The 24729-nt window shown below is 39.3% G+C and overlaps 1 protein-coding gene across 2 annotated transcripts in view; it reads left to right on the forward strand.

Annotated features, from left to right (window-relative positions):
• STXBP6 (syntaxin binding protein 6) overlaps positions 1 to 24729 on the forward strand; it is a 230603-nt gene that overhangs the window by 172051 nt on the left and 33823 nt on the right. For both annotated transcript variants that reach the window (XM_046655501.1, XM_046655502.1), the window contains exons 3-4: positions 8576 to 8706; positions 9661 to 9826. In XM_046655501.1, the coding sequence (XP_046511457.1) occupies positions 8576 to 8706; positions 9661 to 9826 (297 nt within the window). The remainder of the gene's footprint in view (positions 1 to 8575; positions 8707 to 9660; positions 9827 to 24729) is intronic.

The raw sequence follows: 24729 nt of genomic DNA on the forward strand, positions 1-24729 counted from the left end.
CAGCCTCTTCTCACTCAAGGGGTGTTTGAGCTCCAAGAATGCTTTTTAGCAGCTCTCACAGGTAAAATGTGTTTTGAATTTCTAGCAAGCATGACACTTCCCTGAAGAGAGTTTTGCTTGGCCTATACTTTTCAATGTTTAGTGGAAAATGTTAAAGGAAAGCATCGCCTTAAAGGAATCTCTTTTTCAAGTTCTTCTGCCCAGCCTTTGAGCTCCTCGTGGAGTAACTCCTTCTTGAGTCAGGTAGCTGCCACTTTGAAGCCTTTGTCTTTAGCTCCTCTGTTTGTAAATCTCTCCTAAGAATAGATCAAAAATGATGTTGACATCTGTTTCCAGAATTGAGGAAGTAAGAACAGAATAAGACTTTATGACTGGCGTTAACCCCTTCTGTTATCTTCCTCGTATAGTGGAGTGTTAGGCATTGTATTTAACTTCTTTTAGAAACTATCACGGTTCTCCCAACCTAGGCATTTACTTCCTGGACTTGAGCCTGTTGTTTGTTTCGCAGTTACACGACATAAATCAGACATGTCATACCCTTTCCATATAAAGTACAAGGTTGTAATAGCTGATATTGACCAGGTTTTATAATTCATTATATGTTTACCCTTTACCCCAAATGCTCGCAAATTGATTTTCTCCTCAGGTCTATGGGGAAATGTCTACGGAAGTTGAAAAGTCACGCACAATGGGAAACCTTAGATTGCTGAATCTCAAGCCTGAAATTGTGTTTTCTGGGAGGCTGAAACAGAATTGCTTAAGCCGGATGCTGCTAGAATGAGGATTACAAGGAAAGAGATTTTTAAAGAGATTTTGACTTCAAAATTTCTCTCCTTCTAGTCTTATGATATTTCTATGATATCTTGGTTTTTACTATTTTCTCTACTCTCTCTACTCTCCCTAGTCCTATGGACACCCCGCTTGTCTAGTAAAAAAAAAAAAAAATAGTTCAAGTCCCTTAAAACTGTGGCTTCATCTTGAAACAGAACAATTGAACCTGAAATAAGTTTTTGGTTTATTCATGGTCTCTGGTGGTCACAGAAGTATTTTTCGTTTTGTTGAGGAGCCATTGGTGTACTCATTCATCTATGCATGTGTACATAAGTTGATACTATGTATCAATTTATAATATAGAGGTCATTGTGGTGCTATTCTGGAGAAGGCAGTACTGGTCCTACAGTGGGGAACCAAGCCTTCTGGGAATTAAGCTTCCTGATTTCAGGCTAAAGATTTAACAGCCCAAGACTACCTGTGGTGTACCTGAACCTATCATTGACTTGGAAAGTAGAATACCCTTTCAAAGTAAAAATCTACATGTTTTTACAGTTTGAAAAAAAGTAAAATTATGAACAGGGTAAAGAAAATTAACATTAGAAGGGGGTTCTAGAAGTATCAACTAGATCTCATATTGCCATGTGAAATTGAAGTTGTGCGTTACAAAAGTCATGATGTCTCCGTGTTGGTAATTTGGAAATATGAAAACCAGGTTGTACTTCCTGCAAAGTTGGTATAACGAGGTTGCTTGCTCTATTGATGTGTAGTTGTTAGCTCCTCTCCAGATGGTGCTGTACTTTCACATTAAAAGCATCCTTCCTAAGGAATGCTTGATGCAGGATGTTTCTTATTCTTCTCCTTCTGCTGAAGGACTTATCCAAACTTCTGTACAGGAAAGAAGTTTCCCATACAAACGGTTCGTTTTTCAGTGTCCCTTTGGAGAAATTTCCTCGACTTTCCATCTCCTCCTTTTCCTCCCCTTCCTCCAATTTGGAGGTGAGATTGTGATGTAGGTATAGGCTGAGAAACTAGTGATACCAAATAAGGAATCTTTTGTGTGGAAAACTTTTTTGAGTGTGGTTATCCCTTCTGTACACCAAGGAAGTCTGAAACCTCAGGGGGCTGGCCCAATGGCATAGAGGTTAAGTTCACACACTCCACTTCAGTGGCCCGGGGTTTGCAAGTTCAGATCCCGGGAATACACCTACATGCCACTCATCAAGCCATGCTGTGGCAGTGTCCCCCACATACAAAATAGAGGAAGATTGGCACAGATGTTAGCTCAAGGACAAGCTTCCTCAAGCAAAAAGAGGAAGATTGGCAACAGATGTTAGCTCAGGGCCAATCTTCCTCACAAAAAAAAAAAAGAAACAAACAAACCTCAAAGTCCTATGCACTGACTCTCCTCTTCCCTCCCCTTTGGGTTTAGTGGAGCAGGGACTGTTGAAGGGCATCCCGCATCCTTCCACACTGGCTTGGTGCTCATGACTGAAATGCCACGGTTTTTGTGGTGGTGGCTTTTCTTTATTTAGATTAAAAACTTCTTCCTAAAAACGTGTATGCAGATTCAAGAATACCCTTTCTGACCCACTTGGGTCCTGTCAGGAATCTGGACAGAGAGCCCCCAGTACCTAAGATGGGCAGGAGAGGAGGAGGGCCCCAAAGACAAATTTGGCCATTCCATGAATCAGTCTGGTTGGAGCCTGTGGAGTCTCGACATTTACTATCTCCTAAATCGTAGCACACTTTGAGAAACACTGTAAGAAGCAAACAATGAGCCCGTGTAGAGTGCACCATGCTCCATTTCCCATTAACTATGGCAGCGACCACATTTCCCTATTCCGAAAGTATTTGAGGTAACAATCTAGATATTTTGGCTTCTAAGCTTTGTAAACATTCAACTGTCTCACTGAATAAAATTGTTGATGCAGCCTCAGACCTGATCTTTATTTCTCCATAGATACTGTGAAATCCACCTAGAAGGAAGAGCATTAAGGAAACTATTTCCAAGTAATCATTTCTCACCTTGGCCTGATAGCCTGTTTCTTTACCACATCAGTACCCAGAATGTGTGCTCAGTCTTGCTTTTCCTTCCTCAGCCACGTTTCAGAGGATTTCTTTTTTTTTCTTTTTTTCCTTTGTGTCAGACACAGCCAGAGAGCAGCCCTGATAAGATTCCATGTGGACATCTCTTTTTTTTTCTTGCTCCAAATTGTTTATTTCTCATCAACAGTCTTTCTGAAATCAAAATGTCTGGCCGTTAGACTCCAGCAGAGCAGACAACTAAGGCATACCACGGAACGCTGACCTTCACTCAACTATAAGATCATGAAGGAACTAAGCGTGATGAGATTTTAAACTATCTCAGGTACATAGCTATGGTAAATTCTGCATCTTAGCTGCCTGGCCTCAACATCAAACTGTATTGTAGATACAATTGTTCCTCAGCTCTTTTTATTTTTTTTTGATAGAAATGACCTCATAAAGATATAAAATGATTTAATTCGTTCAATGTGTAACAGAAATATTTGTGCAAATGTTAGTAAATATACTAAAATGCCTATGAAAAATGAGATGTAGAGGATACGGAGGTGGTGAATAATAATTTTGTTTATATGCTGATTATTTGTTTCCTTTAAAATAGTATTTTAGGACTGAGACTACATGTTTTGTATCTTTGGCAAGATTGACTTTCCTGTTTGGAATGATTGAGAAATGATGCTGTGAATAATGAGATGGTAGGAGATAGAAGGTGCCTCTTTAACGAAAAGTGGCCTCTTGATGATTGGACCTTGAGATGGCGGATTGGCCTCTTAATCACGGGCAGGGTGCAGTCTTCTGCTGTTTTACATAAAATGCCAGTAACTTGCATTTCTGTCTTTCCTTTCCTCATCCAATTTAGTCCACTCCTCCACCAGCTCCTGACTTGTTGCAAGACCAGGTTTGATCTGACTAAGAAAGTGCTTTTGCTGTTGGCTGGCTTATTGGTTGTTAATTAGATAGAATTTCTGATTGAGCAAAACCAAGGCTGGTGGTCTCCATTCTTTGACTATAGCTAAGTGTCTTATTTTATTTTTGTGTGATGTTTCATGGAGGGGCCATTTTTTAAAGGACCTCATAAGCCATTAGTTCATGAGATAGAGATGTTACACCCCTTGAGTAATGATTTTAGACCTAATGAGTAATATTTTAGACCTAATAGTTCCTATCACTGCTGCTTAATTACAGCTGAGGCGTAGATCAAGTCTACATGAAAACTAAAGAGGAGGCGTGCAGCCATGAAAACCGTAGTCTTTTTATCAACACTGATAGCAAAAGGATGTGAACTTGGTTGGCCCCATGCTTCTGTCTTCCTCTGAAACCACCATAGGAAGCAGTGGGTTCCAGGAGTGGGAGTGAGTGAGAAAACAGCATTAGGCTTGGGTAACTCGAGAACTTGCCTTACCCAGTGAGTCCCGGTGCGGATGACGCAGCGATCTTAGAGAAACCACTTCCAATTAAGCTTTGTGATTACCCCTAGGGGAATATCTGGGTTGTGGAAGTTTTTAACACCAGTCTACACTTGCCAATCACCGTTTTACCAGAGTAGACCTCAGATCCCAGCCCTCCACGGACAACGCTTTAATTTGAAATTAATAGCATTTATGTCTTAACTGTATTTTTTACATAGTTTTCTATTTAATGTGGGCAGAGCTGTGTATCTATTTATGGCTTTAATATGTATTTTTTATTAACTTATTTAAGTAAATAAGGGAAAAAACAGTTCAAGATGTTGTCAAAATCACAACGGTAGTAGCATTTTTAGAACAAAATGATTCCATTAATCCTTATTTAATGAGTATCCCACACCCAATAAAATGTGGCATTTGACATTGCAGCAAAAAGCTACAGTGGAAAGAGCAGTGGGCCCTATGCTCATTGTGCAAGTTACAGATTATCATTCATTAACAGTATTCCTTTGGCAAGACAATTCTTCCTGTGCCTCAGTTTCCTTGTCTATAAATATAATGGAGGATCATAGCAACAGCCCTGCCTCTATCACAGACATGTTGTCAAGTGCAAGAGAAAAACAGAAGCTCTATAAAAAAGATTTTAAAAAAATTTAAAAGCTATGGAAAATGTCGTTTGTCATTATGTCAATGTGTAGGCTCCTACATCACAGGCTGGTAGGGGATACCTTAGAAGATCTGTGTGTGGGGCTATCCATATCTTCGTGTTTTAGGACTAGACGGACATAATAGCAATCTGGTTTTTCTTCTTCACAAATATGTCAGAGAAGCAAATGTTGAATATTTCATCCAGGTTTGCAATGTACAGAGTTCAGTGAAAGAAAGAACATAGGGAGGGAACCTACTTGGATAAAATGATCAAGAGAAGTTTTTTTCTATAAAGTTGACATGTACGCCAAAATCTGTATAGTGAACATGAGACAACCATAAAACCATAAAAAAAGGGTGGAGCAGGGAGTATTTCTGTGAAGAGAACAGCATTTGCAAAGGGTAGAAAGACGTTGCTGTTCCCAGGAGCAAAAGATGGCTGAAGCCTGGTGGACCAAAGGGAGGTGAAGTGAGTGGAAGGAGAAAAGAGAGGTACTCAGGGACCAGAACGTCTACGGCTCTGCGGGTCATGGTGTGGGGCTTGAGTGTTATTCTCAAGGCTTTGGGGTGCCATTGAGGAGTTTTTAAAAGAGGTTCACTCTTCTGTATTTAAGTTTGAATGGCCAAGTTGGTCACAAAAGCCAGTTTAGGGGAAATCGTAGAAGTCAAGGTGAGGACTAATGGTATACTACCTGGAACATGGCTGCTTCGAGAACCTCCCTGACTTTCCCCAATTCTGCCTTGGTTCCCCACCCAACATCTCATATGACTCCTATGTCATTTATCCTATTAGGCCTTAACACTGTTTTGCATCATTTTTATCCCCCCCACACCCCCCACCAAGGTCTTGATTCAGAACCACATCTTGTTCAATCTTTGAATTGCCCACAAAACTTCCTTCTGTGTCTTCCATCTAAGAAATGTTCCATAAGTATTTGTAAAATGAGTAAATACGCAAGTTCAGTGGTCTCAGGAGTCAGTGTGCCTCAGAATCACCTGTGGAGGTTTAAAATATGGATGCCAGGGTCACACCCAGAGAGATTCTGGTTCACAAGGTTTGGTGTATTTGTTGCAAAACTCCCAGTGTCCCTGATAGGGGGTTGGAGTAGAGAACCAGAGGGAAGGGCTGATTCTGAGTTGTCTTCAGTATTACCTGTTGCATTTTCTGGGGTTTGCTATCAATTAGCTTTCCTTTGGAAGGAGAAGGTAAATTACTGTTTTTCACTAGACTTCTAGAATTTGATTATTTTTTATCAACTGTGGACCCCGAAAACACCAAAACAAGGAAGGGGTTAAAACATGGCTCCTTCAAGCACAGAACTCAGAAAGTCAGGCAATGGTTTGTGCGTGTTTTGATTTCAGAAGGGGAAAGTCTTTATTTAACTCTATATAGTGTGTATATAATAATAAATTTTTTAGGCACCTGCTTCAAAATAGAAACTGGGATGTTGGAGATAATAACAATAAACAAAAATTAAACCAAACCGGGCTCAGTGCCCAGGAAAACTACCCAGATTCCAAGAACTGGGCGAGGAATAAATTAATGGGGGAAAAAAGGCAGAAACAGATGGAGTTCTAACTGCCTCCAGTACAATGACCACTCTGCAGTGTGGTCACTGTGGAGCAATTCCCTGGGGCATTTGTCCTGTGGGCGGGGGTCCTGCCCTTCTCGTTTCAGTGACAAACTTTCAGTGAAACTTGCCTTCTAAAATGTCATTCCTAAACATGCCCATAATTACAGCAATCCTGCATTGTGTTTGAGTTTTTATAACGCTGTAAACTGCTTGGAAATAAATGGATCCGAAGTAAAAATAGGAGTTCACAACAACTTTAAAGTTAGAAGGAAAACCTTCATGTTGCCCAGCATGCCTAAATGTCGAGTGATTTACATAAACAAAGGAGGAAATCCTCTTTGTGTGTTTAGGGGTGTGTGTGTAATACAGGAACTCATGTTTTCCTGTTATTGAAAAGCGTTCTTTAATCTTTTAAGCACATTTAGGACTTGTATGTATTCCAGGTATGTTGTTTCCTTTAATATTAAAACATGAGAGCTGGGCATGACTATCTGAGAAACCTATTAGGTCTTCCTTTTGTGTCATAGGAGACACACAAAACAAATGAATGCAATTAAATGGATAGATGGAGCCTTGGCAGACTGGAAAGATTGCCTGAATTTGGTTAGGGGGGTGGTTATTCCTAATGAGACTTAACAGGCTTATGCGCAGAGCTGTAGGCTGTTTGTGAATAGAAGACTGTGAACTTTCCTCTGATCATGCGTGCTAAGGAGAGGATGACTTTTTAACTGTGAAAGTAAGTTTAATTGGTGCGAAATGTTCAGAAGCTTTTAGCCAAATATAACTGAAATAATGGGTAATAAACCTAAGTATTCTTTGAAATTTAAAAAAAAATTTCTTCTGGTTAGGAACAAAGAGAGAAGATTGTCCTGAGATCATAAAAAACAGTCTTCAGTCCTGGAACCATAGGGTTGTTACAGACCTAAAGGCAGGGTGCCCACATGTCCTTTCCCCTCAGTCCCGCTTTCCTGTGTTAAGGACCCCAGACAGTGAAACTTCAGGGGACTCTGGTCTTCACAAAGGAGACTCTTCTTACCACCACCATGATTGCAGTAGTGGCTCTCTGTCCTTCATCTCTCCAGGATTCCTCTTGCCATCTGTTGAGCATCTGCATAATTACATGAAAATGTGGGATCTGTGGGGTTATTTGAAACAAAGAAAGAATGTGCCACTGATGCCCAGTCTTATTAGGATTGCATTCATTAAAAGTAGTTCTTTCCACCTTTCCTAGTCCCTTAAATTGCATTGTTTCTATTAAATCTTACAATTCCTACAGCCTGGGCTCAGGAGGAGCTTTTAGGAAAGCCCTTTGAAAACATTTAATTCCTCCCTACGCTTGAGGCTCTAAGTCACAAAGTGAGCAGACTAGAAACATCCAGAGTGACTCCCTCCTGGTGGCTGGTGCTTGACCTCTGTCTGAGAGGTGACCTTGTTCATCCTCAGTGTGGAAGCCGGTGAAGGAAGAGCTAAGGCCGGGAGGAAGAGCTGTCCTGGTCCTGCAGGTGTGGTGACCTCAGGAATTCATGGTGGGCAGGGCACCCAGAATGCCAGATACAGTCATAATCAGACACAAACTACATACAAACTGGACTGTATTTAAAGCCAAATGGTTCTGTTTTCTTTGAATGAGGTATTACTCCTTATCACTGAAGCCTGAACTATTTATGCTTGACTGTGAAATTAGAAATATGCATTGCACTTCCCGAGGGGAGCCAGTAACCTCCACTTCCTTTAAAATCCAGCCTTTCCCGAGGACCCTACCTGATGCCTGTCAGCTGTGTATTTCTTGCCCTGCAGTGGGTCACTGTGCACTTGTAGCCTCCATTAAAGGTGCTTAGTGTCATTCACTGAAGTTGCGTTCAGTCTGAATGGATGAAGATATAAATGAAGCAGCCCTCACAATTATAATTAGATTGTAACGACTTGAGATGGGGATTATATTTTTCTTTTAGATTCACCCCTCATCGAAGGCATACATATTCATTCTCTCTCTATATACATACATTTTCTTTTTCTTCTCTCTCTCTCTCTCATTGTGCATATACACATAGGTGTAAGAGAGAAACACCACTGAACAGGGAAACAAACCCACCTGCACACCCACTAATCTGTGTGGTCTTTTCTTGACAGTGACAAACAAGAAACCCACACAGGCGTCCATCACGAAGGTCAAACAGTTTGAAGGCTCCACATCGTTCGTGCGGAGATCACAGTGGATGCTTGAGCAGCTCCGCCAGGTTAACGGCATCGATCCTAATCGGGTAAGTGACCTGCCCAGTGTTGAACGCAGCGTTCTCTTTACACGATGTCTTTCTCATTGACCTTGGAGGTGGTGGTGGTTCTCTGTGTCATTTTTAACAAAGCTGTTTCTCTATTTCAGTTATGTGACTAAGGTGATTTCTGTGTCCTTCCGTCCTTCCTATGGGGAATTATAAATCTTTTCATCATGTTTGATGCAGGAACCTAAGGGGATGCGTATTGAGGAAATGCTACCCCCCGCCTCCCCCGTAATAAGTGTATCAGCAAAGTACAAAGAACAGAGTTCAGAGATCACATCCATGGTCATCAATATGATACACCATGTTCATCAAAGCTTTGTTTATCTCCTAATGCCACCAATGAGGAGATTTATTTACCAAAAAGAAGATAATAATCATAAATGAATGGCACATTAAAAATTATATATTAGGATTCTAATGGGTTTAATGTGAGAACCATTTATGGTAGCATTATTTTTTCAAAGCACATTCTCTTTTCCTCACACACACTCACTGTACGAAACATCAATAATGAGGAAAGATAAAATGTAAATTGTAACGATGCTAAGATAATAAGGGGGAATCTTTTCCTACCAAAGGTTAGGGGCAAGAATAATATGGTTCAGTGCTGAGGCCTGAAGGAATCTTTTTCCAAATAACTGGAAAGGCAATACGTTGTCTGAATTCTGACACAAGTCCACATGTAGTAGGCTGTAGGGACTTCTGTGACACCAGCTTCCTAGCGACATCTGTAAATACTATAAGATTTGGAGTTTGCTTGATAAACAGAGGAAGGTGTACTCCCCATGCACTTGGGTGCTAAAAAAGATGAGCCTTATGGCTAAGACCAAAGTTTTGGAAAGATGTTTTAGCCTTTATGAGTCTTCTGTTGCGGGTTGGCTGGAAGCGGCAGTTTTTATGGATTGAAATCAGTAGTTATTTCACTGTCTTTTCTAGGATTCCGCAGAGTTTGATTTGTTGTTTGAAAATGCTTTTGACCAGTGGGTAGCCAGCACAGCCTCAGAAAAATGCACCTTCTTCCAGATCCTCCACCACACCTGCCAGAGGTACCTCACGGACAGGAAGCCCGAATTCATTAACTGCCAGTCGAAAATCATGGGAGGTGAGTGGGCATTTGTGTGGCTTTAGTCCTCCTGTTTCCATACACTCGCTTATATATAAAAAAGTTAGGCATTCAGCACCATAATTAAAGCCAAAAAAAAGACTCAAGATGCTCCGAGTTAGACAGCATGCAAACCATTCCAGAGAGTTCACTGTATGCTAAATCTAGACACATTTTCACTCTCATCCAAAAGCTGGTCTTTTTAGAAGAATGAGCCACTTAGCTAAGATGGTTTGTACTATGAGAACAAACCTGTCCCTTGATTAGAAAAACCTTTCCGTTTGGTTTCTTTACCACCATTTCTATGATTTCTTTCAGAACACTGTTTTCTGGATTGCTTTTTCTTACTATTTCTCAAGATATTTTACAAATATTAATATGAAAATTCTTATAGATGTAGTCCCTTTCTTTCAAACAGCAATTAGTCTCACATTTATTCCTTGAATGGCCTCCAGAGCCAAGTCAGGACGAGCGCTGTAAGCCAGCCAGAAGGATGAGTTCCAGCGTTGGCAACTTAAGGAGAAACATTTAGAGGGTGCTTCACACATTTCTTTTAAGGGAATTGAAACTATGCTAAAAATATAAAAGCCTTGCCCATCTTTCTGTGAGTTGAGGAAGAGTGTTTATATCACTGGTCTTTTCTCTGATCTGTTCTGTTGGTTTTGAAAGAATTTTTTAAAACTGCACCAACTTTGTCTTAATCAAATGTCAAATGAAGGTCACATTAGAAACATGACATCTTCTCCTTGCCTGTATATATCTTTCATGATATATACATGAACATGGAACAGAATCCATTATTCTGTGACTGCTATAATTTTGCCATTAGTCTGCTGGATATTGTGTGGAGAAGACTCTCTCCAATGCTTCGTTGTTCTCCACTCAAGCGTTAGTGTTCCTCTTAAATGGGAAGTTTCTTACATCTTAAGAACCTTGAAAGGTCTTTCTTAAGCATTGATGCAGAGTCTTTTATTATAGTTCCTCTATTTAGTCCTAGAAAAATATAAGAAGTGATGAGTGGTGCATTAGCCACATCCTTTGGTACAAAAGTGAAAACTATTGGACATAAATGTTGAAAGGAAACAGAATATCAAATGCTAACCTCTTGCTGTTTAGAAAATATAATGAGATCTAGCTTTCCATCACGTCTGTGCCACCAGTGCTGTTCAAATGAATCCTACCTTGAAAGTCCAGCCTTAACAGACTTGGCAGAAGGTCAGAGCACTCCACGCTTAGGACCCCAGGTGGCTGTGTTTTCTGTGAATGGGAAATCGGCCAGGAAATCCCAGCTTTCCCTCGTTCTTCATTAGGTACAATTTTCTCTGCTGTCCTAGAATCAGATTTGTTTCTTGACCTTAAGTTCCTCCTGTAAAACATTTTCCCATCAGTGTCAGCATGGTCAGTAGCTTGCGTGGCCAGCACTTAAGCAGAGTGTGCTGTAAAAATAATGTGACATTATGGGTTTAAAACTTGTGATGTCGTTGGGGTAGACTGCCCTCAAACATTCCACTTCTCTATGTTCCATCCTGAGAGCAGAGTGGCCTGAAGTGGAAGCAGTGCCGTGGGAACCACTGTATTTCCTCAGAATGGAAATGTGAGGCAGAGGCAAGAGGGCCTCAGACTCCCTCCGCTGTCCTTGCAAGGGAAACAAGCCACCTCTTTCCTGCTGAGGTTAGGGGGGCTGTGGTCACTCTTCTCTTCCTCTTCTCCTAGGGGACTAAGCAAGGCAGTCCCTCTTCTCTGTTGCCTGTGAAGCTCTCATTTCTTCTCTCAGAACAGGTCCTTTCATTCGCTCATCCACTCTTGGTTCATCATCCAATCGTACACCAAGTAAGTGCTACATACCTACTATGTGCTAGTCACGCTGCTACATCCTGGATGTGGAGAATCATTCTGTAGTTGGCCGCTTACTGGACCCTAGTTCCCACCACCCGAATCCCAGACTGGTAGATCCCTAACAGCCTTTCTATAGGCTCTTCATTCCCTTCTTGAGTATCCTCAGACCTCCCCACACAGTCCCACCCAGCTGCTTCTGTCAGTCACTGACCCAGTGCTTTAGCTGTCTTCCAGTGCCCTGCGAACCCCAAATTATGCAGAGCTGAGGCAGGAATCCATATAGCCAATGTTAAGTTGTCGGTGTGTGTATTGGGTAAAGCTACAGATTCATTTCCTCTAGTAAGAAAAAGAATAAATTAGTGAGACCAAGTGCCAGAATTGGCTCTGTCTTTGTGACTGTTGGTGTCTCTTGTTTTCCCTGGACCTCAGTTTACCCTGGTGTAACATGTGGGGGTTAGACTAGATGACGTGTAAAATCCCCTTCAGTCCTATCATTTTGAGAATCTGTAATTCACAAGTTATAGCTTTATGGTAGAGGTTAATAACTTCTTAATTTAATAATCAAAAGCTTTAGTTCAGTTGAGTATTGACTGGTCCTGATTCCTAAGTAAGGCAAAAATGTTTGAATTAAACACAATGTAATTTGTTGGCAGCACATATGTCCTTAGTGGGAGCAGCCTGTCTTATTTAAACCCTTGCTTGTCCTTGATAACCATTTATCAACACATCCTAGTTAATTAGCATGCTGATTAGTCTTCCTTTCTACCAGTTATCACAATTCAGAGACTTAAAAATTGTGTAATTCTTGAGTGACCCCTTTAATTTTGGGGGGCACCTACCCCATCTTCAACAGATGAGATCTGTTCCAAATTTCACAATGTCTTTTGATCTATCCCTATAGTATGGGCCACAAGTCGTAGACACAACTGTTTTCTCTGCTGTGAGATGTGATAGGTTCTGTGATTTTAGAGAACTAACGTTGATGTTGGTATCATGTCCTGTGCCAGGTTCATTGCAGATGTTATCTCATTTAGTTTTTACAGCAGCCTTTGGAAATACAATTTATGATCTCCATCTTACAAAGAAGGAAACAGGATCAGAGAGATGATTAAATAGCTTGCCAAGGGTCATATAGCCAGTAAATGGCAGAGATGAGATTCCAGCATCGGCTCTCTCCACTCTAAAAGCATCCTCCTCAGGACCACTGAGTGCCCCACTCCAGGGAACACCACTGACGTTGTCTTTGATATGAATGGTGCCCCCTGGAGTTGCGCAGAAATCTTTGGAAATATTTTAGCCAGCGCATTCCTAGGTATTAAAAAAGGGAGGTAAGAGGAGAGGGCCAGAGATTATAGGTAGTTTTAACCTTTTCCTAGTTCTATCATAGGTATATAATTAAGATGGTAACTCTTAAGCTTTTTTAGCTTTTGGTCCTGAGAATGAAAGAGTTATCAGGGACCTTTAAAATCGTCTTGCTTTTTGTTTTTGTTCCTCTGAACTTCAATATATTAAAGAGATGAACTGTCTTAGTGAATGGGGAAGATGATGGAGCCCTGGCTGCTCACTGGGCCTCTCAGATACTCCACGTCTGGCCCAACTCTGCCATTAGGAAAACAAAGGCCCAGGGATTTTGAATGACTTTACCAAGATCAGAGGGCTGGAAGCAAGTCTGCCTGACCCCCACTGAACCACACTTTCTTTAATACCAGTTCAAATAGGATTATCATTTAAATATCTACAATTTCATGCAGTTCTCCTGTTGTTTTTATTAACTGTATATATCCCATGTGACAGTGTTTTTCTTCTTTCCTTGGGGAAAGTCAGTTACGCAGAAATGGATTCTTTAGCATGCTTGAAATTCTCTCCTGCAAACATGGTACGTCCTTATCTGCAGAGGATAGATGGGGAAGCTTTGGTCTTCTGATGCTGGTTACTGGATGCAGGAGACACGTGTGCAGTCTAAAGGACTAGATGAAGGCCCTCATAAACTGGAAGAGGGTGGGATGCTCGAAGCAATTGTAAAGGGAGGAAGTGTGGGTTTCTTTTCATGCTCTGTCAGCATCTTTGTAGCCATCTTCTCTTCTCTGGATGGTTGGAGGACCTGTAAGCTAGGACAAAATCCTCCAGCCTTGGTCTTTCCTAACCTCCACTCTGCCTCTCTTTTAGTTCATTAAAGTTCAGTCATCTTCAAAACTACAAAGCCATTCATTTAGTCGCTGGGTCCCTAAACTACCAAGCAACCTACAGAGATTGAAGGCAGAGGTGTAGAGCCAATCTGGCTGCGGAAATGTGATATGGGATCATGAATGGCGGGGCCCTAAAAGTGAGGTCTTAGGTTAATATAGATTGTATTTACTTCTTCTGAGATGGTAGCTTTTTTCTCTCTCTCTATTGCAAGCAGAGATGATGATATACTGTTATATTTGTGATAGCACATTTGGATTTCAAAGATGCCTCGAAGGAGTTAAGCACACGTGTAGAACTTTAGACTCCCAAGAGAGACTTGCTTTCAACTAATTCATTTCAAAGAAGCACGGTCCGCCCCAACGAGTAGCCTCACATTAGATAATGGGCATGTCATATTAAGTCCAGATCCCAGGGGGACTTTGTTGTTCTTCTTTCTTCATTCTTCTTTGTAAAATGTAGACAAATCCCAGATGACCCCTCATGGCTATTTTATTTACACTGAACTTTTGTAGTGATTACTGTTGGCCTGTTTTTTTTTTTTTTTTTTTTTTTTTTTTTTTTTTTTTTCTTGATTTTTTTTTTTTTTTTTTTTTTTTTTTTTTTTTTTTTTTACTAAGTACCGTGAACTCTGGAAATCTTTAGTGGTATTGGCAACTTCTGTGTTAGAACCACAAAGTAGATTCTTTGCAAACCTGTTTTCTTTTTTAATAACTTTTGCAAATTATTTACAGAAAAAAATAATTTAGTCTTCAAGGGGAGGTTCTGTACAAACTGAAGCCCTCCTAGCATTTTTCTTGAAGTGTAAGCCCAAACACCCTTGGCTGACTCATTCAGTTACCTCCTACTCTTTCTCCTGTTTTATGGGTCATCCTTCAGCGAGCCCCCCCTATGTTGTGTGTGGCCCCATTGACCATTTCCCTATGATTCCACAAGCATTTACTTAGCACCATCTGCCTGTCAGGCACTGAGCTAGCTGTGGACATCCAACAACAAGGCAGGCACCTTCGCCAATTTTACTTACCTTTCTGGGGCAACAAAAGATGTAAACAGATAGAAAACAGTGTGATAACACCATGGTGATTGCTGAGCTGCATTTTAAAGGATGGTTAGCAGTTGCCAGACAGACAAGGGCAGGATGAAATGAGCTCTCTCTTATTGCAAGAGTTCATCCAGACAGTTTCATTTCAACGCTAGCTATATTCAGAATTTGGAAGGTGGCAGATTGTTTTTCCACAAAGCAGGCTATTTTGAAGTGCCATATATTTTCCTCATCATCAAAGGGTATTTCTTAAGCGTTGCCTGTCTATGCACAGCCCTTCAGATGATGGTATAAAGCCCAGACTTCTGAGCTCTCTTAGAATTCCAGGGATACAGATGTCTCTGAGGTCTCCTTCAGAGCAGGCTGGCCCTCCCTTGCCCCTGCTGATTGGTATGCTAAAGGAGCCCATGGCTTTACTCCGGAATCCCTGGGGTGGCATTGAATCTAAGGATTCAAAGTGTGACTTTGTATTGTACTTTTCTTCCAAACAATGCAGGGTCATCCCTGGGTGAGGCAGCGAATATTTCACCTTGTGAGTGCTCCAGGCGTGGGCATGTGTAAGGTGAGGTAACGAATAAGTTACAAAGAGAGCACATGTCTGAGTCCTAACAGAGTTCTTATGAACAACAACAAAAAAAAGGTGACCAATACCATCATTCTTAATCCTGATGTATTAATATTACTGCTTTAAGGGAATCTGCAGCATTTGCCACCTTTCTTTTTTTTTTTTTTTTGATGAGGAAGATTGGCCCTGAGCTAACATCTGTGCCAATCTTCCTCTATTTTGCGTATGGGATGCCACCATAGCATGGCTTGATGAGCAGTGTATAGGTCTGCACCCAGGATCCGAACCCATGAACCCCGGGCCACTGAAGCAGAGTGCACAAACTTAACCACTATGCCACTGGGCCAGTCCCAGCATTTGCAATAAACTTATATTTCTTCCTTGTGTTTTAATGCTTTCTGTCAACCAAATAATGGCTTTGTGGAATGTCACACTCCTACACCTGCTCCAGCCAGGGACACATTACAATGAATTGCTTATTTCTCAAGAATAAATTCATGTGCTATTTTGTCCCTAGTGCTAAGACTTTAACATACTTGGGGATGCGCACACACACACACACACGCATACACATACATATACATATTAGAGGTTATAATTCACTTACCGAGTTAAGCTCTATTAAAATCAGCGTGTTGCTGCTTCTTGATGCTGACGTGTAGGTGCGGAGTAGAGGAGGCCAGGCTGCTTAGCTGATTCACTGATGTGAGAGAGCCGTGAAGTGTTTCTTAGAGCTCTTTAAATCAAGAGGAATCCATGTCATGGTTCCTCTAGTGACTCTTTTTGTTACCCTTGAAGAAATAACAAAATAAACCTCAGTTATCCTCCACCAACAAGGTAGATGATTTATGAGGCGCTTTCCCAAGATCCCACAGCTAATGAGAGAGACAACTAGTGCTTCAGTCAAGGCCTGTCCCTTATTCCCCATCCATTCAATGGAGACCATGACTTCCAAGTTCCCTTCATAAGCACAGGTCTTCTTTTTCTTATATTGATTCAGCTAAGCAAAAGAGGAGATAACACCAATTTAAAAAGATGTTTATGAGGATCAAACTAAAAATTCTGTTTGAGAGTTCTCTGTGAATAACGGTTAATTAATCATGTGTACACACTCATCATCCACTCTTCCGTCACTCCATCCTCTTCATTGCAGCCAGCACCCTCTTTTCCTAGACAGCATGACATTTCATTAAAGACTTGCCTTAGAGAAACTTTTTGGAGAGGTTAAGAAATTAAAAATAGAAGCGAAAAAAATGCATCAATAAAAATAACAGTACAAATATTTAAATCGTACAATAGGAAAAGCGCAGTTTGGGAGATTTTTTTGTTTTGTTTTTTGGGATCCCACCAGTGTAACTGCAGCATCAAACAAGTTTGATGTTTATGGTGCTATATGAACAATATATAACATTGTTATATATTGACATAACCATGTGACATCGGCTGAGCACTCTTAGGAATGGGACGTTCCAGCAGAAACTATGAGATGTTTCTGGATCTGAATCTTTTATGTATTTATTGTTTAAATTTAGGACAACATTGCCAGTCATTATGTTGGGTGGTTTATATGCTTTCTCATATTTTCTGAGTCAGTCATTCACCCTCATCATGTTCCCATGAGATGAATCAAGAGCAGATGCTTTTATTGTTAAGTGAGAAAATTGAAGTAACCAAGGGTTACTTCCTTAGGTTCCATCCAATTCTGTGCATGATGTAAATGACTAGTAACTAAACAAAAATTGGGTCACAGATGTGATTTTTCTCTTTTTCATTGCTCATTGGCTGTAAGTTAGATTGAAATGCATGCTGTGAAACAGCTGGTGGCTTATGGTTAGTCATCCTGAGCCAGGAGTAACTTCGTGCATTAAATGCTTTTGAATCGTATCTCCCCATCAAAATCTTGCACCAAACCAAGGCTCCATAAGGGTACTTTCGAGGTGTTATTTATTCGCTTGATGAGGATCATGAATATATTTTGTCTATCCCATGGTTAGATAATCTGCAATAGATGAGAGCTTTTCCTACTTTCAGAATCAACCAGAAGATAGAACTGCACAGCTGATACAGTGAAAAGAGCACACACTGGATGCACTTACCCCTGCCTTTGACGGCATCACTCATTCACTCTGTGACTTTCTCTAAGCTTCTTAATTTACACTCAGCCTCTCTGTGCTGTTCTGTATCATGGATAGTAATGTACACCTTGAAGGGATGGTATGGGGATTAAAGTGAATTTAAAAATATTCAATCAAATGGGATTTGTGCAAAGTGCCAGTACATGTCTGAATAGTCTATTTTAAAAAACTTGGAAATTGTAACATCTATATTCATAATATTACAAGACTTTTTTCCAAGATATGTATCAAAAGCCCTTTTTTATGAAAGGAGTAAGAACATATTCTTGAGCTTTCCTAATCCATGTTGGCCGTAAGAATTGCAAAAAAATAGTAATTTCTTTGTTCTGAGTGGGAGTGAGCTAAGCTATATTATAGACATTTCAAATGTCTGGAATGCTGAGTTGTTTGCTATGGTTTATAGAATGCTGAATGTGTTGCATTTTGTGTTTGACATTTACAGAAAGCATATATTACTGCTGATTTACCAAGACAACCATGTTGAAATTATATCGAGTGACATTGTGCCAAAGATCAGGGCACATAATCCAGATCTTCTCATAGGAAAGAAGAAACCTAAAACATGTTTTCTGAAGTTTATAAGAGACTAGAAATATTCTTTTTCCGCCAGCGTTATCTTCATCCTAGAATATTTCTGAGTCTAATTCTCTTTCCACAGCCCGAAATAGGGATACATGAATCAGAAGTAAAATTGTTTAATATTGTTAGACATGAAGTGATATCTCTGAAACACACAGAAAAGACATACTGCATGATATCTATACTTTTAGATTTACAGAAAAGTACAATTCTTAGAAAAGTTTGGGAGACATAAGTTTTCCAACCAATTTCCTGTATAAGGACATTAAAAAAATCTTCACATTCAATATCACCATAATTTCATAAAGGAAAGTCTATTTTAACACTAAAAGATAAAAAGGACATAATTTATAGGCATAAAGGGCTCGTCCTGAAATGGAAATGTTCACCTTTATGAAAAACTTACTGCATTGTCCTTATTTTTGTTAGTTCACATAGACCAGTAAAAACTGCATCATTACCTGGCATTTAAAAGTTATTGCTCTGCTGTAACGTAGAAACATCAAGAACTAACAGTTACACAGGATTTTAGTGAAGAGAAGCTGTGAATTCTCAAGAACAGTAACTGATTCCAGCACCCGTCATGTGGTGATTCATCAAGTTCATCCGCACTTCCGGGAAACCACGCAGAGCACACACCTTTTGGACAGAAGATCAGAATGTCCTCTTCAGGGTCGAAGGCCATAGTCCTATTCCTTACCCAGGATGGAGGTAAGGAACTTGTGCACCTACCTCAGAAACTACACAGGAAGATGAGATTTCTCAAACCTTTAGTGAAGGGGTAAACGACATGGCTTATTTTTTTTTTTTTACATTATATTCTAAGCTTCTAAAAATTTCAGCCTTGTTTCTGATCATTAGTAAAACTAAATCACTAGATTTAGCATAGGTGGTTATTTGAAATCTAGACACTGATGTAAATTGGACACTTCAGAGTTATAAGACTGAACATCCCTCATCCTTCTCCTTGCAATAAGCCTACCCAGGATTAGGTTCATTAGGTGTCCTGCAAGAGCAAGAGTATTTGGGTTGTCAGATTTAGGAAATAAAGATAGGAGATGCTCAGTAAAATTTTAATTTCAGATAAACAGTGGATAATTTATTCCCATGCAATATTTGTGACATACTAAAAAATTATCCATTGTTTATCTGAAATTAAAATTTTCTTGAGTGTCCTATATTTTGTCTGACAACCATCATTGACATCTACCCTCCCATTTCTTGCCACCATAGCAAAATATGGAAAACAAAATAAGTACATTGTTATGTAGTCCAACTTTATAATGGCCCAACAATTATTGTGACTTTAAGATAATTTGAGATGGCAATCTTAAAGGCATAATGTTAGGTTAGCCCTTCAGAGATACAAACAGAAAAATATGAACAGTCTGCTAAGAAGGGCTATTAGAAGAATTTAGAGGATTCATGTCTTGTTATGGCTATTCTACATAGAATAATACTATAAAAATGCAAGTTCTAATTAGTAGTAAGTATAAGAACTCCACTATAGCACTTTTGTAACCAAACATGAGATTGCTGATTAATTTTGCACAGGGGAGAAAGTTCAATTCTGAGTCTGAAAGTCTTTGGCTTGCTTTTAAAAAGTAGTTTACTGTTAAGAACAATAAAAGGACCCTGCCATACACTCTTGGGGGCATCCAGCAGAACAAGGGCTCCCATTTTTGGAGGAGAGTGGGAAGATCCATGACCTCAAGAAACTAGAAGAATAAAGAAGTCTAACAGGAAGCTGCTACTTTAAAAATTTGACCTCCTCTCTGACCAGTCTAATAATTTTCTTGGTTATGGACGTAACTGGTCTATCAAGGATCCCGTGATGGACACTGTGGCTTGCCTACAAGCTCTGGCTCACCCTTATCAATCACGCTGGCCGTCTGTAGCCCTTTCTCATTGTCAAGTAAACAAATATGGAAAAGAACCATGACTTAGCTGTTGGTTGGTTGGTTTAGTTTGTTGTTTGTTTTTTTTTTTTCCCAGCTCTATTTGCCTATAGTATTCAAAGGTGATGCTGCTGTAGGTGCCGTGAATGATTCAATGGGTCATACCTGTGCAAGAGAAAGAATATCTGTTTCAATATTTTCTAACTGTGAGAGCACGTTAAGCATAAACATTTCAATTGCAATACATGAATGGCAGGAAAGCAAGAAAGTAAGCATAGCATTATGTTGGGGTAAATATACATGTTTTAGGAAAAAGAAGAATGAGGACTAGTCTTTGTTGACTTAGGGATTTATTTACTTTACCCACTTTTGAGTAGTTAAATTGTGAGGTGGCAAATATGTGTGTGTGTGTGTGTGTGTGTGTGTGTGCGTACACGCTTTTTAAACTCAGTGGATACTATTAGTGGGAAAGCAACTATTTGGTTTTCTTTTATTTAAATTAGTAGTCCATTCCAAAAAGACAGTAATAAGAAAGACTCAGACTATTTTTGAATAGTTGAATTTTTTTTAATCAGAAACTGATTATTTATACTTTGAGAAAGTCTAATGTAATTGTCATAATTATGCATAATATTCTGCCCAGTAGAAAAGAACTTTTACTAGAATCAACATTCTGGTCAGGACCAGCTTTATGCCCCTTAGGACAAGGAGAATTAAACAGCACAGAATATAATGGGTAAAAGTCCAGGGCATTCCATGATTCACATATAAATAATGCACAAGATCTAATCTCCTTGTGATTGTTTATACTATTATATATTATTCCCTCTATCGATGTTTCAGTCTGTTCTATGGACCTTATTTTCACACTTGGTTGATTTTATTGATCTTCTTCCCGGTTACCATTATAAGAGGTTGAGACTTATGAAAAAAAACATTTTTTACAAGGTCAGAGTAGATTCATACATCTGTGACAAAAGCCAAAACTTGTCCTGATGATTTTGTTCTAGGAATGTTAGGTTTTTTTCAGACACCAGGTAAAAGGGGGAAAAAACTTTTGCAATTATAAGAAAGTTTTTATGATGTCAACATATCCATGTTTATCTTCTTTACAGCTCTGACTTTTAAACTTGAATAAAATAAAATAATAGAATAGTTTTTTTAAAGAATGACATCATTTAAAAGCAAATGTTCATCTCAAAGTTAATGTGTATTTTAATTTTTCTAGCCACAGTAGCTTTACCATCTTGGTTATTTTTATTAGGTTCCTACTGATGCAATAGCAAATTATCGCAAACTTAGTGGGGTAAGGCAACAAAAATGTATTACCTTATCGTTCTGTGGGTCAGCAGTCTAGAATGGGTCAGTAGGGCTGTGTTCCTCCAGGAGGCTCTAGGAAAGTCTGTTCCCTTGCCTTTTCCACCTCCCAGAAGCTGCTTGTGTTCAAAGTCCCCAGTGGAGCATCTTCAGATCTCTCTCTCTGGCTTTTACACCCCTGCTTCCCTCTTACATGACTCTTTGGTTATATTGGGTCCACTCAGATAATTCAGAATAATCTTCCCATCTGAAGATCCTTAACTTAAGGAAACCTGCAAAGTCCTTTTTACCATGTAAGGTAACATATTCACAGGCTCCAGGAATTACGATGTGGGCATCTTTGAGAAGCTAGTGTTCTGCCTACCACACCATTTTTCTAAATAATTCTGAAAGCTATAATATACACTATTGTGTAATATTGTCCTACATTTCATTTCTTCCTTTCACAAGAGATGCTTTTAAATACTTCCTATAGACTATATTACTTGGACTAACCTATTATAATTTAAGACATTTAAATTTAGAACCACCTAAACTTTTTATGAAGACCTGGTTCTTTAGTGGCTGAAAGGGCTTGCCATGTGCGTCATCAAGAAGTTTCTCACTTTTCATGCTGAGGTATTTGTACCTTGGCCCTTTCTCTTTACTTAAGGAATTTATTTTTCCTTGATAATTACATGGTTCATTACAAGTTTCTAGGAAGTCTTAGTATTTAAAGTTTTTGAGGATGAAGATATTGTAAGTCATTTGATTTTGTTTAAATTCATCCTTTTCCTTGATATTTCCCTTCCTGCCTGCTCAGAAAATGATCCTAATGCCCTACTTGTAAATAACCTGGTGGTGGTCATCTTGAGAGACTGACAATTCCCTTTTCAGCTTTAATATAAAATGTCAAGCTCAAGTTTATTTAGCACATACTCATCATAAACAAGTTCACGTTAGCCAATTGGATTTCTCTCTTTAATTCAACATACATTTAGAAGTGATGGACATGAACACCTGAGATGCAATTACCATGTTAATTCAACAGTTTTCTGTGTTGTTCAGCATGTGTACTTCCTTCCCTGTGGCAGTCTTTCTTAAACCTTGTCTTATACACACTGAAAAGAAAAAGGCTTTGAATGCACAGATCTGGGTTTGAATTTCTGGTCTGTCACTATCCAGACAAGTTACTTAAACTGTCAGCTTGCCTTGCCCTTCTTAAACAGAATAGTACTTACCCCATAGAGGTGTTGTAAGAATTAAATAAGATTGTGTATGAAACATTTAGCATGGCCCATAGGGAGTACTGTGGAATGTAGTGGTAGCTATTATAATTAATAATTATGTTAATATATTATAATTAATGTTTTTTAAAATCCTTCCTTCCTGTTTTTGGCCTGCCTTCCCTCCTGTTAAAGAAATTAATATTATGAAATTATGTTATACTTTAAAGGAAACTGCAATTTTATATGTTGAAATTTAAGATATACATACATTTTCAGGGATACATATGTTATATAAAGTGTGATACATCTATATTCAACTCTTGTGCATAATACACACTTATAGGCAGGAACATGCATAGATAATTAAGATGGAGTCCTGGGTTAGGCAGCCTTCAGAAATAGAATATGTATAAATCTTCTTTGGGGAAATAAAAGACTTGGAAGAATGTCATAAAGCTTTCTTCCATGATGATTAAGAAAAATAATTCCAAAGTTATGATTCCCCTCTTTTGGACCTATTATAGTTCTCAGCCTCATCCCTTGAAATCTGAGTAAATGCATGAACAAGTAGCTGGATTTCTCTCTGATTAAGATTAGGTAAAAAACTGCAGAAGTTTTAAGTTCTAATACAGATAATAGCAAGGAGTCTACAAACAAGCTGTGACCGACTCCTCCCTGGGTCAGTGGCTTATAAGAATCTGCATTCCTAGGCAGGCAAGAGAAAGCAGATGGAGTCTGCCACCCAAGTCCTGGAGCCAGCTGCCCACTAGCTTAGGACTGGCTCTGTGATATCCAGAATAACACCCAGGACAGGAGCCTCAGTCCTTCACTTTAGGTCCTGGTTACTTCAGGGCCCTGTATAGGAAATAATGAAACTGTACATAGGGAGGAAGGGTCAAGGTGGTGAGGAGAAGGGGGAAGAAATTAAAATTTCCTGCTCAAGAAGAGTGTACACACCAAAATTCTATGATATATGAGAAAACCAAAAAAAAATTCACTCCAAGTGAAATGAAAATAACAGAGGAATTTGAAAATGACTTTAAAATAAGTATGTTTGTAACGCTCAAAAGATAAAAGAAGGAGCTAGAAAAAGAACAAAATGTTGCAAAACGAAAACAACATCAAATGAAAACATGAGGTAGTAGGGGAAAAAAAGAATTCTGGAAATAAAAAGATAGAGACTTTGAAATACACTCAATTGATGGAATAAACTCTAGACTGGGCATAGTCAAAAATAGAATTAATGAACTGGAAGAGGATGAGAAATTCACCCCTACTGCAGTACAGAAAGGTGTAGAATATAAAGGGGCACATGTCCATGGAAGATTTAATGAGCTCTACCATTCATCTCATGGGACTTTCTGAAGAAGAGTGTATATTAATGGTGGAAAAGCAATATTCCACAATATAAAGGCAAAAACTTTTCCAGAATTGAAGACAGATTAAGAGTAATGCCAAATGTCACACTTGACAATTAAACAAAGCTATACCTAGACAAAAATATAATGAAGTAGCAAAATATTGAGGACAAAGAGAAAATCTTAAAAGATACTAAAAGTAAGAGACAATTTCCTATAGTGGAAGGACAAACTGATAGCTCACCATCAGGAACAAGAAATGCCAGAAATCAATAAATTAGTATCTTCAGAGTTCCAGAAATAACTGTCAATCTAGAATTCCATACCTAGCTAGACTATACTATAGAAAAGAAAAAGAGGGGTCCAGCCCAATGGCCTAGTGGTTAAGTTCACACGCTCTGCTACAGCAGCCCAGGGTTTCGCCGGTTCGGATCCTGGGTGTGGACATGGCACTGCTCGTTACGCTGTGCTGAGGCGGTGTCCCACATACCACAACTAGAAGGACCTGCAAGTAAAATATACAACTACCTATTTGGGGATTTGGGGAGAAAAAGCAGGGGAAAAAAAAAAAGATTGACAACAGTTGTGAGCTCAGGTGCCAATCTTTGAAAAAAGAAAAGAAAAACAAAGATATTTTCAGACAAGCGAAGATTATTTGCCACCTCTTGACCCTTGCTGAAAGAACTACTAAATGAAGTATTCCAACATGAAGCTTAGTGAACCCAAAGGGAAGGTGTAGGGCGTAAGAAACACCAGTGATCACAAATATGTGATCACAAAA

This window comes from Equus quagga, chromosome 2 (assembly GCF_021613505.1).
Source record: "Equus quagga isolate Etosha38 chromosome 2, UCLA_HA_Equagga_1.0, whole genome shotgun sequence".
NCBI lineage: Eukaryota > Metazoa > Chordata > Mammalia > Perissodactyla > Equidae > Equus > Equus quagga.